The sequence below is a fragment of the Antechinus flavipes genome, chromosome 2 (genome assembly GCF_016432865.1).
Source record: "Antechinus flavipes isolate AdamAnt ecotype Samford, QLD, Australia chromosome 2, AdamAnt_v2, whole genome shotgun sequence".
Classification (NCBI taxonomy): domain Eukaryota; kingdom Metazoa; phylum Chordata; class Mammalia; order Dasyuromorphia; family Dasyuridae; genus Antechinus; species Antechinus flavipes.
The window spans coordinates 179,001,904-179,018,855 of NC_067399.1; the positions used below are offsets into that span (position 1 = coordinate 179,001,904).

General features: G+C 32.2%; 1 protein-coding gene across 2 annotated transcripts in view; it reads right to left on the reverse strand.

Annotated features, from left to right (window-relative positions):
• The window catches only part of MCPH1 (microcephalin 1), a 332,832-nt gene that overhangs the window by 298,066 nt on the left and 17,814 nt on the right, over positions 1-16,952 (reverse strand). For both annotated transcript variants that reach the window (XM_051975986.1, XM_051975985.1), the window contains exons 4-6: positions 8,796-8,883; positions 4,178-4,292; positions 1,920-2,060 (exon numbers count right to left, since the gene is read on the reverse strand). In XM_051975986.1, coding sequence (XP_051831946.1) covers positions 1,920-2,060; positions 4,178-4,292; positions 8,796-8,883 — 344 coding nt within the window. The remainder of the gene's footprint in view (positions 1-1,919; positions 2,061-4,177; positions 4,293-8,795; positions 8,884-16,952) is intronic.

A 16,952-nucleotide genomic window follows, 5' to 3' on the forward strand; every position in this document is an offset into this window, starting at 1 on the left:
CTACATTGTGAAAATGAAACAATGTTTCTAGCATTCATATAATAAATAGCAACTGATATTCTCCAGTTTTCAGCACAAGATATTCTTGTAAAACAACAGATCAGCTCTATCCATACCATCTGCCACAGTGCCGGGCATATAGTAGGCACTTTATAAAGTCTTTTTGAGTAACTTCTAACACATTTATAATCTGAGAAAGACTTTAAAATGCTAACTGAAGTCACGATTAAAAGTTTAAAAAATTACTTTTCACTGTTACTAGAGTTAGAAACATTTTGGAAGAACTTTCAGTTTTAAAAGTTGTAATTGTAGCCTCATGGCTATAAAGATTCCCAGTCAGGATGGTTACCTGAAAAAAAATAAAAGCAGACAGCTCCCACACACCTATTCCAGAACATAAAAATCATACTAAGACAAATAATGATCAAGAAATAGTGAAAAACAAATGACTTCATCCCCCACAGAACTACATAAAAATTCAGACAGAAGTCCAAAAGGAATAGGAAATGGGGCTATCTGAAAACACAGCACATATTCTCAGAAATGTCAGAATACCAGCTTAAACAGGGAGTATTCAGTGGTAACTTTAGCTGTTGGGATTCAGTCTGCAGCTGGAGGCAGCAGGAGCACAGAACTCCCATGAAAAAGCTCTAAGGTGGTCATAAATCCACAAAGGAGACCTTGAAAGCCACAAGCAATATAGGCACAGCAGAGCACATATCAGGAAACTGTTAAAACCCAGAGGTCCCTAACATTGTTATGAAATGCTATAGCACACTGAACCTTAAAACCCAACACAATAAACCTTAAAAATTCTGGTACAACTAACCCTGGGAGGTAGAGGTTCAGTGCAACTTAATGAAAAGCCTAGAGCTAGTAAGAACTCTGAAATACTTGTCTAGACTAAGCTAAGAAAATAAATTTATTTAAGCAGAAGGAGGGAGCTGTTTGATGATATAGGGCTAATGATATAACAAGAAGAGGAGAAACAAGTATCCTTTTAAAACCGTAAGGTTTATAAAGACTACTGATGGAGTTAAAATAAGAAAAATATTTTAAAATAATAATAAAGATACAATAAGGTTTTTTTTAGAATTTTTTAAGTGGATAAAGAGATGATAAAAAAAATCAGCATAAAAAGGAGGACAAAAATGGCAGATGTTATCATTTCTCATAATTTGGCTATATGAGAAGTTAAATATGGAAAAAGGGATCAGGAGAACAGATAGCAGATGAGCTTCACTTATATGTAAAACGGACAAAGAAAAGTTGAACACATACAAACAGTGACACACACAGTTTGCTATCAAATATAATACAAAAAAGCAATATATTAGGGGAAGTTAAAATGAAAATAATAGGGAAAGCAATATGGGTCAATGGAACATCAGCCCTGGAGTCAGGAGAACCTGAGTTCAAATTTGACTTCAGACACTTAACACTTCTCTGGTGTGTGTGACTCTGGGCAAGTCAATTAACCCCAAGTGCCTTGCAGGACAGGACAGGAGGGGACAGGACTGGAGGGGAGGTGGGGGGGGGGGGGAAGTAAGATAATAACAGGAAAGAAATAATCACAAGGATTGGGTAGAAGGAAAGAGTTAATAATAATAATATCAAAAAAGGGGCCACTGAAACATTTTTGTTTAAAGTATATGGAAGAAAAGAGAAGTGCAGCAAAGTTTTTAAAGTAAAGTGAAAGCAATTAAATATTTTTTCTTTTTTGAAAGGAATTGATATGAAATAGAACCCCAAGGTTTCACAAGTAATTTTCTTCTGTGCTGTTGTTTATATAATAGACAGGCTCATTTGGGGGCTTGGAAATATTTAAGTTCGGAATTTATTAAAAAAAAAAAAAAAAAAGTGCTGTGCTTCTCATTTCATCCCTAACTCCTTAAAAGTATACAGAGTACATTACTTACATGTAGGGGAAAGATTTTCCCTTTTATCTTTCATTTCTTGTAGTCTCTTTTCCATTGCATTACATTGATCCTTAATTTTAGCTGTGGGGCTATATATCAATGAACCATCAGCTTCAAACAACAGAACTGGTACATCATTATCTGAGGGAAAAAAATCAAATTGATAAAATTTCTATTTCAGACACCTTCATACCTAAAGAATGTGATATTCAAGGACATATAATAACTAATATAGGCAGATATTCCTTAAAAATTAGGTTATCTTTTCTATTCACTCCAACTTGTCCAGAGCAACTTTTTAGTCTCTTTGTTTTACTACATTTGTTATTTACTGCATAACTTCTCTGTAGTCCTTAGCCCATCCACAGTTTCTGATTCTATTGCTATCTACAGATAGCTCCCATTAAATTAATGAATTGTTTAATTACATTTTATGCTAAAGATCAATGTTTCTTGAACTTCTGAATTTTGAGTATCTAATATTTCAACTCCTCCACTTTTGCAGATTTTATATTAGACTCAAAAGTTATTTTTAAAGATGTAATAACTTCCATTGAGGACACGAGCCACAACTAAATTCATAATCGTCAGATTGGACATTAACAGTTAATACAAAAGTAATCTAATTCTTTGCTGGTAATTGTTTCCCAGAAGTAGAGCATTCCACAATAATCAGAATTTTCAACATTTAACTGCCATCGTCTCCCAAACAATAAATGACATATGAACAAAATCTGAAATTATATCAATAAATGAAATAATGGAAAATGAAAAAAAGAGGAGGCAGTTGGTGAGGTGGAAAAATAAAAGTGAATCAGCCAAATATTTAAAAAACAAACAACAACAATAACAAAAATCATTAGATTTGAAATCAGGAAAGCTTGCATCTAGTCCTCGTTCTTTCAATTAGCTTCAGTCACTTAACAGCTCTAGAGTCACAGGGTATTGGATATATTTTCTCTACTACTTTGACCTATGTGAATTCAGTTTATTTCTCCAGGCCTTAGATTTTTTAGCTATAAAAGGACAGAGCTGGTTTAAATTGCCTTATTGGTCTCTTCCAGCTCTAAAGTTAATAGTCCTAGATCTTATAAGCTCTAAACTTTATAATCCTTTTTAGTCTTTAAACTCCAAATTTTATAGTCTTAAGCATGAATGAATTTTTAAATTGGTGGAAAAAACATCAAACTGTATATTTTAGAGACTATTTCCTCTACAAACAATATATAGCAGAAAAAAATAAATAACAATGTATGAGAAAAATCATGTCAAATTTATGATATAGTATTATATTTTAGGCATTATTTAGTGACATGTTTGAAAACAATGAAGTATCACTGTTAATGCTTTCTGTTATTAACATAGAGTGACTAGTTAAAAACTTTGATCAGAAAATACTCTTTATATTATTTTAGTTTGTTATATTATTTCCTTTTATTTTCCAAAACCTTGTAATTGAATCATTAATAAACACTTTTTTTTAAGCTGGTACCAATCAGTTCTGAATCCCTTTAATTATGTTATTATCCTTTCCTTTTCAATTCTGTTTCTATACAAGAATAAATGAGACGATTAACAGTTAACAATAACAGTTAATATTTATACAGTGCCTTAAATTTATAAAATGCTTCATATATTACATATGTTTCTTACAGCAATATGAGGATTATATGTTATTATTATGTCCATTTTACGAATCAGGAAACTGAAGCTGAGAAAAGTGTAGAGATTTGTTCAGGGTCACACAGCTAGTCAGAGTATGAGGCAGTGTTTGAACTCCTCTCTTTTTGACTCCAAGTTCAAGATTCTACCCACCATATCACCTAGCTATCTCATAATGTAGTTTATAAATACATTGCTAAAGTCTAAGTAAATTAGATCTGGTTGAACAATCATGAAAAATGGAATTAAGATTAGTCTGGCATGAAGAGTTGTTGCCATTTTGGCTTTTTTGTAAACACCACTTTCCTTTCTATGTGTTCTTTAAACATTTCTTTAATGATCTATTCTAGATATTACCAGGAAATGAAGTCAAGCTCTCTAGGTTACAGGAAACCTAGAGACTGTGCACAGAGACTGTGTGTTCCTTTTCTCCAAGTGTGGGTTTCTCTTTCAAACATAACTAAAAATGGCTCAACAACCATACAAGTCAGCTCTTTTGGTACCCAAGGAAAGAGTTCAATTGGAATACACTCTACTAACAGAGTTTTTTGTCAGAATCAGCATCAAAAGTTAATACATTATATAACTTAATTTACCTATGGCTGTTTTTTGAATATTCAGTTCATTAGCCATTTTCTCAATTTTCTTTTGAAGTCTTCTATCATTTTCTGGTGTTCGAGGAATAAAGTCTTTTGGTTGCATGCACTTTCGCTGTTAAAAAAAATAAAATATTTTTTCCTCTTAATACTTTAATTTTTTCAATTACATGTACAGTTTAATATTCACTTTTATAATGTTTTGAGTTCCAAAATTTTCTCCCTGCTTTCCTCCCCAAAATAGCAAGCAATATGATATAGATTATACATATACAACTATATTAATCATATTTTCATATTAATCATGTTGTGAAAGAACAATCAGAACAAAAGGAAAAAACCACGAGAAACAAAAAACAACACAAAAAAGTGAAAATAGCATGCTTCAATCTGCATTCAAACTCCAATGGTCTTTCTCTGGATGTAGATAGCATTTTAAAATATGAGTCTTTTGGAATTCTCTTGGATCATTGTAGTGCTAAGAAAACTATGAAAGATGTCTTTCGTAGTTGATCATCATACAGTGTTGCTGTTACTATGTACAATGTTCTACTGGTTCTGCTCACTTCATTTAGCGTCAGTTGATATAAATCTTTCCAGGTTTCTCTGAAATTTTTCTGCTCATCATTTCTTATAGAACATAAGAACATTATGTTCTTATAGAACAATAGTATTCCATTATATTAATATATCACAACTTGTTCAGTCATGTGAATTCGGATATCTCATACTAAACCCTGAAACCTCCCAAACGTGTGAACTCCAATGAGTACTTAAATATTTCTTGCTTATATGAGCTCTCTAAAGGTGTGAACACAAGTATTGTCTCAATTACATTGAGTTAACACTAAGATTCTAACATCTCCCTTGAGTTATCACCTTGTTTCAATTTGAGTTAACACTAGGATTCCAACACAGTCATTCCCCAATTGATGGGCATCTCCTCAATTTCCAATTCTTTGCCACCACAAAAAGAACTACTATAAATATTTTTCCTTTTTAATGATCTCTTTGGCATAAGACCTGGAAGCTGAATCTAAAGAGTGTGCACAATTTTATAGTCCATCAGGCATGGTTCAAAATTGCTTTCCAGAATGGTTGGATCAATTTACAATTCCACCAACAATGCATTAGTGTTCCTATTTTCCCACTTCTTCCCCAACATTTATCATTTTCCTTTTCTGTCACATCAGCTAATCTGATAGATATGAGATAGTATGTCAGAGATATCATAATTTGCATTTCTCTAATCAATTTAGAGATTTAGAGCATATTTTCATGACTAGAAATGGCTTTAATTTCTTCAGCTGAAAACTGCCTGCTCATATTCTTTGACCATTTACCATTTGGGGAATGACTTATATTGTTATAAGTTTGACTCAATTTTGTATATATTTTAGAAATGAAGTCTTTGTCAGAAACACTGGCTGTAAAAAATTCTCATTTATCTTCTTCTTTCAAGGTTGCATTGGTTTTGTTTGTGCAAAAACTTTTCAATTCAATACAATCAAAATGATCTATTTTGTATTTCACAATGTTCTCTATTTCTTGTCTTTTTCCCCATAAATTCTTCATTTCTCTACATATATGACAAGTAAACTATTCCTTGTTTTCTTTGTTTATGACATTGCTCTTTACATCTAAATCATGTATCCATTTCAACCTTATCTTGGTATAGGGTGTGAGATGTTAGTTAGTCTATGTCTAGTTTCTGCCATTCTATTTTCCAGTTTTCTCAGTTATTATCAAATAATGAGTTCTTATCCCAGAAGTTGGTGTCTTGAGTTTTATCAAATAATGGATTACTATAGTCATTTATTACATGATCTTATGTACCAAATCTATTCCACTGATCCACCATTCTCTTTCTTAGCCAATATAAAATAGTTTTTCTGACTGTCATTTTATAATATAGTTTCCAATCTAGTATGACTAGGCTACCCTCCTTTGCTTTTTTCCCCCATTAATTTCTTTCATATTTTCTGTCCTTTGTTCTTCCACATGAATTTTATTTTTTTTCTACCTTTAAAAAATAACTTTTTGGTAGTTTGATATAGAACTAAATAGATAGAATTATAATTTTTATTACATTATCTCAATTTACACATGAGCAATTGATATTTTTCCAATTATTTAGATCACATTTAATTTGTATGAAAACTGTTTTGTAATTATGTGCATATAGTTCCTGGATTTGTCTTCAAAGGTAAACTCCAAAATAGTTTGTCTACAGTTATTTTAAATGGAATTTCTCTTTCTATCTTTTGCTATTGGCCTTTGCTGCTAATATACAGAAATACCAGTGATTTACAGAGGTTTATTTTATACCCTGCAACTTTGTTAAAGTTATTATTTCAAGTAGTTTTTAGTTGCCGCTAGTATTTTCTAAGCATACCATCATGTCACCTGCAAAAATTGAAGGCTTTATTTCTTCACTGACTACTCCATTTCCTTCAATTTACTTTTTTCCCCTCTTATTGCTAAAGGTAACATTTCTAGTACAATATTGAATAACAGTGGTGGTAATGGACAACCTTGTTTTATCCCGATCTTACTGGAAGGCTTCTGGTTTATCCCTATTATATTATATAATGATGCCTGTCTGTGGTTTTAGACAGACATTAATTATCATTTTAAAGAAAGCTCCCTTTATTCCTATGCTCTCTAGTGTTATTTAATAGGAATGAATGCTGTATTTTGTCACTTTTTCTGCATTTGTTATTATATGATTTCTGTTAGTTTTGTTATTTATATAGTCAATTATGCTGATAGTTTTCCTAATTTGAACTAGCCCTGCATTTCTGATATAAATCCCACCTGGCTATATATAGTATATTATTTAGTTAATAAATGGCTGTAACCTCTTTGCTAATATTTTATTTAAATTTTTTGCATAAATATTGATTAGGGAAATTGGTCTATAATTTTCTTTCTGTTTTTGCTCTCCCTCGTTTAGGTATCAGCATTATATTTGTGTCATAAAAAAAGTATTTGGTAGGACTCCTTTTTCACCTACTTTTCCAAATAATTTATATAGTTTTGGAATGAACTGTTCCTTAAATGTTTGGTAGAATTCACTTGTTTATTGATGGCTTCTTCACTTTTGTTTTCTAAAATGGGATTACTTAAATATTTTATTTTCTCTTCTGTTAATCTGGGCAATTTATATTTTTGTAAATATTCACCCATTTCATTTACATTGTCAGATTTATTGGCATACAACTGGGCAAAATAGTTCCTGTTTATTGCTTTAATTTTCTCTTCAGTGTGGTGAATTCATACTTTTCATTTTTGATACTGGTAATTTGGTTTTCTTCTTTCTTTTAAGTCAAATTAACCAAAGATTTATCTAAAAAAAAAAAAAAAAACTACCACTAACATCTAGCTAATATGGAAAATAACACTTTCGCATGCATTTATATTATGTTTCTAAAGAAAGTATGTTAATTATTGCAGTGATTCTGAATTACAAGTTCCTACAGATACTTTCTTATATATTAAAAAAAATTATTGATCTGACCCAAATTATATTACATACATTTGACTCTTTGATGGTTATATGTGTATAATTGAATTATGAAGATAATTTTTCCAAGAAGGAATATAAGACATCAGGAACTTGTAGTAACTTTTCTTTGAGAAGAAAATAAAATGATAAAAACAGTAAGAATGCTCACTTTTGCATATTATCTCTACTACCCCTAAAATTACCTTTTAATAGATGGAAGAACAGTAAGATTTTTTTTCCAACCACATTTTTATATACTATTGATGCCCGTTTTCAACTTGAGCTAATTCTATCTTCTTGTAGTACAGAAATTAAATTTTATCCTTTCTGTGAAACTCCTTACAGTATCTAAAAAGATATTTAATACAATAAGTATTCAAAAAAGGTTACCATTTATCTCTGCTTCCTATTCAGACATCTTGTAACCTAAAGAAATGTTGGGAGGAGGAGGAGGAGGAGGATTTTGTGACATGAGAAAAGACACACAAAGCGAAAATAAGCCTTGGTAAAGAGAAGATGTTGCCAATTCATGGCAACATTTAAGTGTAAAAGATTCTCCTTCACCACAATTAGCTGAAGGATATGGGAGAGGGGTATTGAGATTTCTTCCAACCTTGAACCAGAGAACTTAAAGTGAAATAAATATAAGGGAGAGATGCTTATTTTCTTCTAAAAGAGAATTCTCTAAGTATCACTATCATGCCTCTTTATTGGCAAAAAGTTCTTGTTCCCTACTTATTTTAATAAGGTTCAAAAATTAGAATAATGACATCATGAAAAGTCACTTTTCACCTGGATCAGTATCTCCAATTTAAAACAGCCAAGAAATATAACCAAAATATAAAACAAACAAAAAACACTGAAATAAGAGATCTCTGTGGACTATCTGTGGCAGACCTACTCATACTAGTTTTCTCTTAATCATTTTATCTTCAACCCTTTAACAGCCTTTCTATCCCTGGGGCTCAAATCAACATTAGATCAAAAACAAAATATACAGAACAACTTTAAGTAGATAAACAATTTCTAAATATGTTATCTGTAAATATAAAAAATAAATATTTTCACAATTATAAGCATGCACTTTTGAGTTACATATTATATACTCACTTTTTTTTTAATTACACTTGGTAAACCTTCTTTAGTGTTGATTGCAGGATATAAAGACTCATCTACACGTACACCAGCTAACCTGCATCTGTACAACAAATTTTATAACTCATTATTGCCTTTCAATGAAAATTAATTCCTATTATATTCAAAGTATTCAATTTTGTAACTGTAACAAGTGAAGCAATATAAACAAGGCAGCATGTATAGAGAAAATGTCTCAAAATCAGAAAAAAAAAAAATATGGGTTTCAAGTCTCAATTCTGATTCCTACTGGCTGTGTGATCCTGGCCAAGTCATTTAAGTTCTTAGTACTCTAAGCCAGGAGTTCTCAAAGTGGTGTCTGGAATGTCCCTTGAATGTCCCAAACACATAGGGAATCTATGAGGTCAAAATTAATTTCACAACAATACTAAGATTTTATTTGCCTTTTTAAATTCTCATTCTCTAGCGGTAGAGTTTTACAGAGGCCACATGACTTGTGAATTAAAACTTTAGTTGCAAACATGCAAAATTTAGAATGCAAAGTCTTTTTGCAAAATCTTATTACAAAATTGTACTTTTGCCCAACAAATGGAAGATTACACAAACTTACTAGACTTGAGGTTATGCCCGTATTCATCCAGAATCAGTACTAACTAATCAAAAATATCTTATGTGAATACTTGGCAACAAACACAATGGTACTGAAATATTCAGTGTTGAATATTTGAATCTCTTGGTTTATCCATGGATCAATTGTGTTGTCATTTGTACTGATGGAACAAAAGCAATAATAGACAAATCAATGCCTTTGCACAAATTAAGGAACTGACCAAACTGTATGAGTCATCATTGTATTATTTGCCAATATGCAAAGTAAAAAAAAAAAATCAAAAAACAGAAAAACAATAATATCCTTGATGAAGCAATAACTTTAACCCTAAAGCAGTTCTGCTGCATATTGAAAAAGTCCTTGTACAATTGCCTATTGTGACCCAAAGGAGCTATTTTTTTTTTTCATGGAATACCATTTTAATTTGAAAGAACAAATGATAATCTAAGATTATTCAGATTTATGTATTTGGCACATATTTTCTCAAAAACAAATAAAAAGGGACTGTTATACCAAGGAAAATGGCTGACAATATAAGTTGCTAACTATAAAATTCAAGTTTTCAAGTGAAAATTAGAATTTTAGAAGCCTTATATCACTGTCAGTTTGATAGCTTCCTAATATTTAAAATACTTTTACAAGATACTGGTAATACAGATATTGTATAATGAAATGTGTTAACATTTATAAGATCTCCATGATTCAATGAACCAATATTTTCTAAATGATCAATGCATGGTATTATAAAATCATGCATGGATAAAAAATCCACTCAAAGGGTTATACCCATCAAACTATAAAGGCAAAGTACAAGACAGCAGATCAATGGCTTATACTGTACAGAATACAAAAAATTCATTGATATGGTTTTAGATTCCACACTGCAACTAAGCTTTAAAAAACCACTGACTTGTCAACTTTTAGTGTAGTATCCAAGATCAACCATTACTTGAAAAGACTATTTAAATATTCCTCCCATTTTCAACATTATATGTATAAGGCTAAATTCTCTTCCTATACTTCATATTATAGTAGATATAAGGCAGAAGCAGAAAGGACAATGCAACTGTTCTCTTATTTTTTGTTTAGTCAGTCAATCGCTTCCCAACTCTCTGTGACCCCATTTGGGGTTTTCTTGGCAAAGATCTTGAAGTGGTTTGCCATTTCCTTCTCCAGCTTATTATAAATCTAAGGAACTGAGGCAAACAGGGTTGTGACTTGCCCAGGATCACACAACTAATAAGTGTCTAAGGCCAAATCTGAATTCAGAATATCATTTTTAAAATTTCCTTAAAAACATAATAATTATTAATTACAATCTGATAGTCATATATACATTTTAAGATAAGTAGTCTGACCTGCCAGAGATTTTAATGCAGCAACAGTTTCAGATAATTTCACCTCAGTGGTATTCATTACTTCAAATGGGGGTATTCACTGGTATTCATTATTTAAATAAAGGTATGCTACCAATTAAGCATGTCAAAAACTAAACTCTTTTTACTAAACACAAGTTCCCTCTGAACTCTTCTTTTTCTCTTAATAATGGTACTCACATTCTTCAAAATTCAAAATTCTAGAATCACCCCTGATTACTTTCTTTCTCCAAACATATAGTCACTAAGTTTGGTCAATTCTCTTTGGAATATTTCTCACATCTATTTCTTTTCATATCTATTGCCATTCTTGTCTAGATTCTTGTCATCTCAAGCTTGAACTACTATATGATTCCTAATTATTCCCCTTGTCTACAGTATTGCTTTCTTATCCATCTGTGAAGAAATTACTTTTTCCTTATTGTTGGTGGTAAATGGATTTTTTTACAGTATAATTATTCAATTATCAGTCATGTTGAACTCTTTGTGATGCCATTTAGGGTTTGCTTGGATTGAATTGGTCTGACATTACCTCCTCTAGTTCATTTTACATGAGGAACTGAGTCAGACAGGGTTAAGTGACTTGCCCAAGGTCACACATTTAATAAGTGTCTGAGACCAGATTTGAACTCAAGAAGATGAGTCTTCTTGACTTCAAGACCAGTACTTCATCCACTACAACACCTGGCTGCCCCATGGTAAACTAGTATAAATGGCTCTGGATAAACCTTTTCCTCTTTGGTTGTTAAAATGGATCAAATGACCCTAGAAAAGTGCATATAATCACCTTCTGTTTATCTGGCCCAGTCATGTAATTGGGAGAGGCTGGGAAGAAATAACTAAACAGATTATAAAGAATGAGAAAGTAGAACAGAATGTGAAACATAAGGAAAATGACAGATCAAGAGAAGAGAAAACATAAGAATAACTGAACTGCCAGAAAGTTCTGACCAAAGAGAATCTTGATATAAAAATGAAGCAAATAATCCAAGAAAATTCTTCTGGAGTGATAGAACAGGAGGGAAAAATAGAAATAGAAAAAATCCACTGATCACCACCTCAAAGAGATCCTTTGTGGAAAACACAGGATAATATGCTATGATCAAGTAGGATTTATATCAGGAATGCAGAGTTCGTTCAATATTAAGAAAACTATTATCATAATTGATATCAATAACAAAACCAGCAGAAATCCTATGATAATCTCAATAAATGCAGAAAAAGCTTTTGACAAAATACAGCATCTATTCCTATTAAAAACACTAGAAAGCATAGAGATAAAGGGAACTTTCCTGAAAATAATATGTAACATCTATCCTAAAACCAACAGCAAGCATTATTTGTAATGGAGAGAAACTGGACACATTCCCAATAAGAACAGAGGTAAAACAAGGATGTCCATTATCACTATTATCATCAACATTGTACTAGAAATGCTGGCTTTAACAATAAGAAAAGAAAAATAAATTTAAATAATTAGAATAGGCAATGAGGAAATAAAACTATCACTCTTTATAGGTGATATGCTTAGAGAATCTTGGAAAATCATCCCCAAACCTTCTCAAACAAGTTTTAGCAAAGTTGGAGGATATAAAATAAACCCACACAAATCACATATTACTGACAAAGCCCATCATCAAGTGATAGAAAGAGAAATACAGTTATTTTAAACTGTAGACAAAATAAAAATATTTGGGATTCTACCTGCCAAGACAACCTCAAGAACTATATGAACACAATCACAAAGCACTTCTCACACAAATGAAGTAACATTTAAACAACTGCAAAAATATCAATTGTTTATAAGTAGGCCAAGCTAATATAATAAAAAATGTCAATTCTGCCTAAATTGGTCTATTAGGTTCAGTGCCAGACCAATCAAACTGCCAAAAAATTATTTTATAGAACTAGAAAAAATAACAAAGTTCATCTGGAAGAACAAAAGGTCAAGAATATAAAGGATATTAATGAAAAAAATTACAAAGGATGGTGGCTTAGCAGTGCCAAACCTAAAACTATATTATAAAGCAGCAGTCATCAAAACCATTTGGTATTGGCTAAGAAATAGAGTGGTGGATCAGTAGAATAGATATTAGATACTCATGACACAATAATCAAGGCCTATAGTAATCTAGTATTTGCTAAAAACCCCAAACTTCAGCTTCTGGAAAAAGAATGCACCATTTGACAAAAGCTGCCGGGGAAACTAGAAAATAATATGTCAGAAACTCAGCATAGATTTACATCTCGCAACCAAAATAAGCAAAACTAGGAATACATTGTACACAATAACAGCAAGAATGTGTGATGATCAACTATGAAAAGCTTGGTTTTTCTCAGAGGTTCAGTAATCCAAAACAATCCCAATAGACTTTGAACAGAAAATGCCATCTGCATCCAGAAAAAGAACTAGGGATACTGAATGTAAATCAACACATGTCTGTTTTTTCTGTTTTTTTTTTCATCTCTCTCATGGTTTTTCCCCTTTGCTCTGATTTTTTTCTCCCAACATGATTCATAATGTGTATTAATTTTTTTTTTAAAGGAACCCACAACCTGCCATCTGGGGGAGGGGGTAGGGAGAAGGAGGGGAAAAACTGGAACAAAAGGTTTGGCAATTGTCAATGCTGTAAAATTATCCATGCATATAACTTGTAAATTAAAAGCTATCAAAAAAAAAATGTCTATATTGGGTTCTTTTTTAACTGTTTAAACATGGACAAATTGTTTGTTTGTTTTTGACATGGGAAATGTATACTATATGTTTAAGATTCATGTCAACCATAGGATTGCTCAAAAGAAAGAGTGGCAGAGTTAAGGTAAAAATGGCAATTGTGTTATACAAATGAGGTACAGAGGAAGGCTAGACATAGAGGCATTGGGCAGGGGGAAGCTCAAAAAAAATCTATTCACATTTGGAATGGGTTCAATACCCACTACTTTGCTGAAATTATGAATTATTTCTAATAGCTTTTTAGTAGAATCTCTGGGGTTCTCTAGGTATACCATCATATCATCTGCAAAGAGTGATAGTTTCGTTTCCTCATTGCCTACTCTAATTCCTTTAATATCTTTCTCGACTATTATTGCAGAGGCTAGTGTTTCTAATACAATATTGAATAATAATGGTGATAGTGGGCAACCTTGCTTCACTCCAGATCTTACTGGGAAAGGTTCCAGTTTTTCCCCATTGCATATGACGCTTACTGATGGTTTTAAATATATGCTCCTGACTATTTTAAGGAAAAGTCCATTTATTCCTATGCTCTCAAATGTTTTTATTAGGAATGGATGTTGGATTTTATCAAATGCTTTTTCTGCATCTATTGAGATGATCATATGGTTTTTGTTTGTTTGGTTATTGATATAGTTAATTATGCTAATAGTTTTCCTAATATTGAACCAGGAATGGGTTCAATACCATGAAGGGTATATAGCACCCTCCAATATTTATAAAGACATAGAGGGGGAGGGATGGGCAGATAGGCAAGCAAAGGGTATGGGAAGAAGACAAGGAAGGGATCCTTGGATAGGAGGAGGTTAAGTAATAGCAAAGCAAGCTGTAGAATAGAATTTAAAGAGTCAGTAGGGATGGGAAAGATAAAGATGTGTGTCTGTATGTACATATATCTACACATGTATACATAAATATATCTTAACTGTAGCTTGCTTGGGGGTATGGTGGGGATGAAAAAAGGAAAAAATAAAGTAAATAAGGTATGTACAGTAGAGAACCAAAGGACAATTTACAAGTAAGAAAAAATGGACATTCATGAAAATAATTTCTTCTACTTATATATAGTTTCTTGATGTGGTAATTTATTATTATATATTTTGAATCCTCCTTGATGTTCTGTTGGACATATGACAAATGTTCTCTTTTATTTTCCTTTATTTTGTTTACATATTCCTTTTGTTTTTTTCTTATTGTTTCTTTTTCAAATAAAATTTAAAAAGAAAATCACAGAGGAGACTGCTCTTTTTGTTTGTTTCAATAGCATCTAATCAACAACTGAATAATTAGGTCAAACATTATTTCTAACTTTCACTGTTAGATTCTACAGGTATGAAATCTACCAATTAAGAACTTCCTCCACAATTTCTCCACTTCCTCCTAAATCTACCTTCCCTTTTCCTCCTCCTTCTTTGGGTTTCACTGCTTATAAATTATATCTCATATCACTTAGCCCAAACATGTGTTTGCCACAATATGTTGTGACACTATAGTGTAAAGGACGACTGAAATACGTATTTGAGAAATACAGAGGTACAGGGTCACATCATGGAATATTTTCATAAGAAATGGCTTATAGGGTATCTAGATAAAGAACTAGCTACTTCTTTTCCAATATAATGCAGTTAAACACTTTTTACTACATCCAAGGCACTTAATTAAGAATATCAGGGAATAGAAATGCACAAAATGGTTTCTATCCTTAAAACGTTTATAGTCTAGTAACTGATCAATCAACAAACATTTATTAATTACCAACAAAAATGCAAACCCTGATACTAGGCAAAGGAACTATAAAATAATGTAATAATGTAAGAATTCCTCTGTACAAAGAGCTCACACTCTAATGGAGAAGGCAGTTGCATATAATAGCATATATAATAATTGACATCACTTTGCTTATCTCAATGGGTTGATGAAGGGGCAAGAGGGAGGGAGAGAATTTGGAAATCAAAAATTGTTTTAATGAATGTTAAAATAAAGCACTCAGAGAATAAACATAAAAAGAATAAATCTTAATTAGATGATTCGGGAAGGACAATACTAGTAGGTGACTCAGGAAATTTTTTTTGGGGGGGAGGTGAGGCAATTGGGGTTAAGTGACTTGCCCAGGATTACAAAGCTAGTAAGTGTTAAGTGATTGAGGCCAGATTTGAGTTCAGGTCCTCCTGACTACATGGTTGGAGCTTTACCCAGTATGGCTGCACAGAAAACTCAGAAAATTATTTAAGCTTACAGTAGTATTTGAATTACAACTTGAAGAAAGAGAGGAATTCCTAGAATGAGGAATAGCTAAGTAAAAGTCACAGAACTAAGAGATGAGAAAGCACGGTGTAGGGTAGTAGAAAGAACAGTTTGGGTAGATTGAAGAATGTGGAAGAGGTAATACAGTCAGTCCAGTAAGGTGGGAGAAATTGGTTGGGGCCAAGTTGATGTATAGTATAGAAAGAGTCTAGAAGTGTCAGTGGGAAACAAAGTATATCCTAATTCTCTTTCCAGAAAATGTCTGTGACAGGGTATGAAAGAAGAGAGAGGCAGTACAGAGGGCAGCTGAGTGGCACAGTAGATGGAATGCCAGGTCTAGAATCAGGAAAATCCAAGTTCACCTCCAGCCTTGGCCACTCACTAGCTGTGTGACCCTGGGCAAGTGACTGAAACCTATTTGCCTCTGTTCCTCATCTGTAAAATAAGCTATAGAAAGACATGGCAAACAATTCTAGAATCCTTGCCCATAAAAAAAACAAATGTCACAAAAAATTAGACACTGAAAATGACTGAACAACACCAAAGAGGATGGCCAGTGACACAGAAGTTAGCCAGTATTGCTGGTGTGGGTTAGTAGATAGGAGAAGTGTGAAACAAAAAGGGTTAGAATGAAGGGAAATTTATCTACTACAGACTGGGGATACTAGAGGGAATAGAGGAAGTAGGATAAGGTTGAGGAAGATTGAAAGAAAAAGAAATAGAGGTAAGGTAGCTCTTGTCCTACAGATTTAACTGATGTAGTAGTTGCCTAATATAATAATGGGTTATTATTTGCACATGTAAATAATGCAACTCTCACCTATCATGAGTGTGCTCAGTTGTTTTTCTAGTAATAGGAATGGAATGACTCTAATTCAATAATATTATATTGCCTAGTTTTCTTCATGAACAAAACATATTTGCATGCTGACTGACTAGGGGACATAGCAAGAAGCAAATAAAATAAAACTAACCGATCCATAAAAGGACTGAACCCACAACTTGCCTACATTGTTATTACATGACAGATATAACTACACTGCATAAGCCTGACAATTTATGTTACCACTTACATCTTTAAAAGAAAATAGAGTATTTTATTTTCTGCTTTCAAGTAAACGTTGGAATTAACAATGAAAGAAAATCATAACCGTATATGTACAACTGACAGTTTATCATCCAAGACTGTTGAAAACTTTAAATTTTAA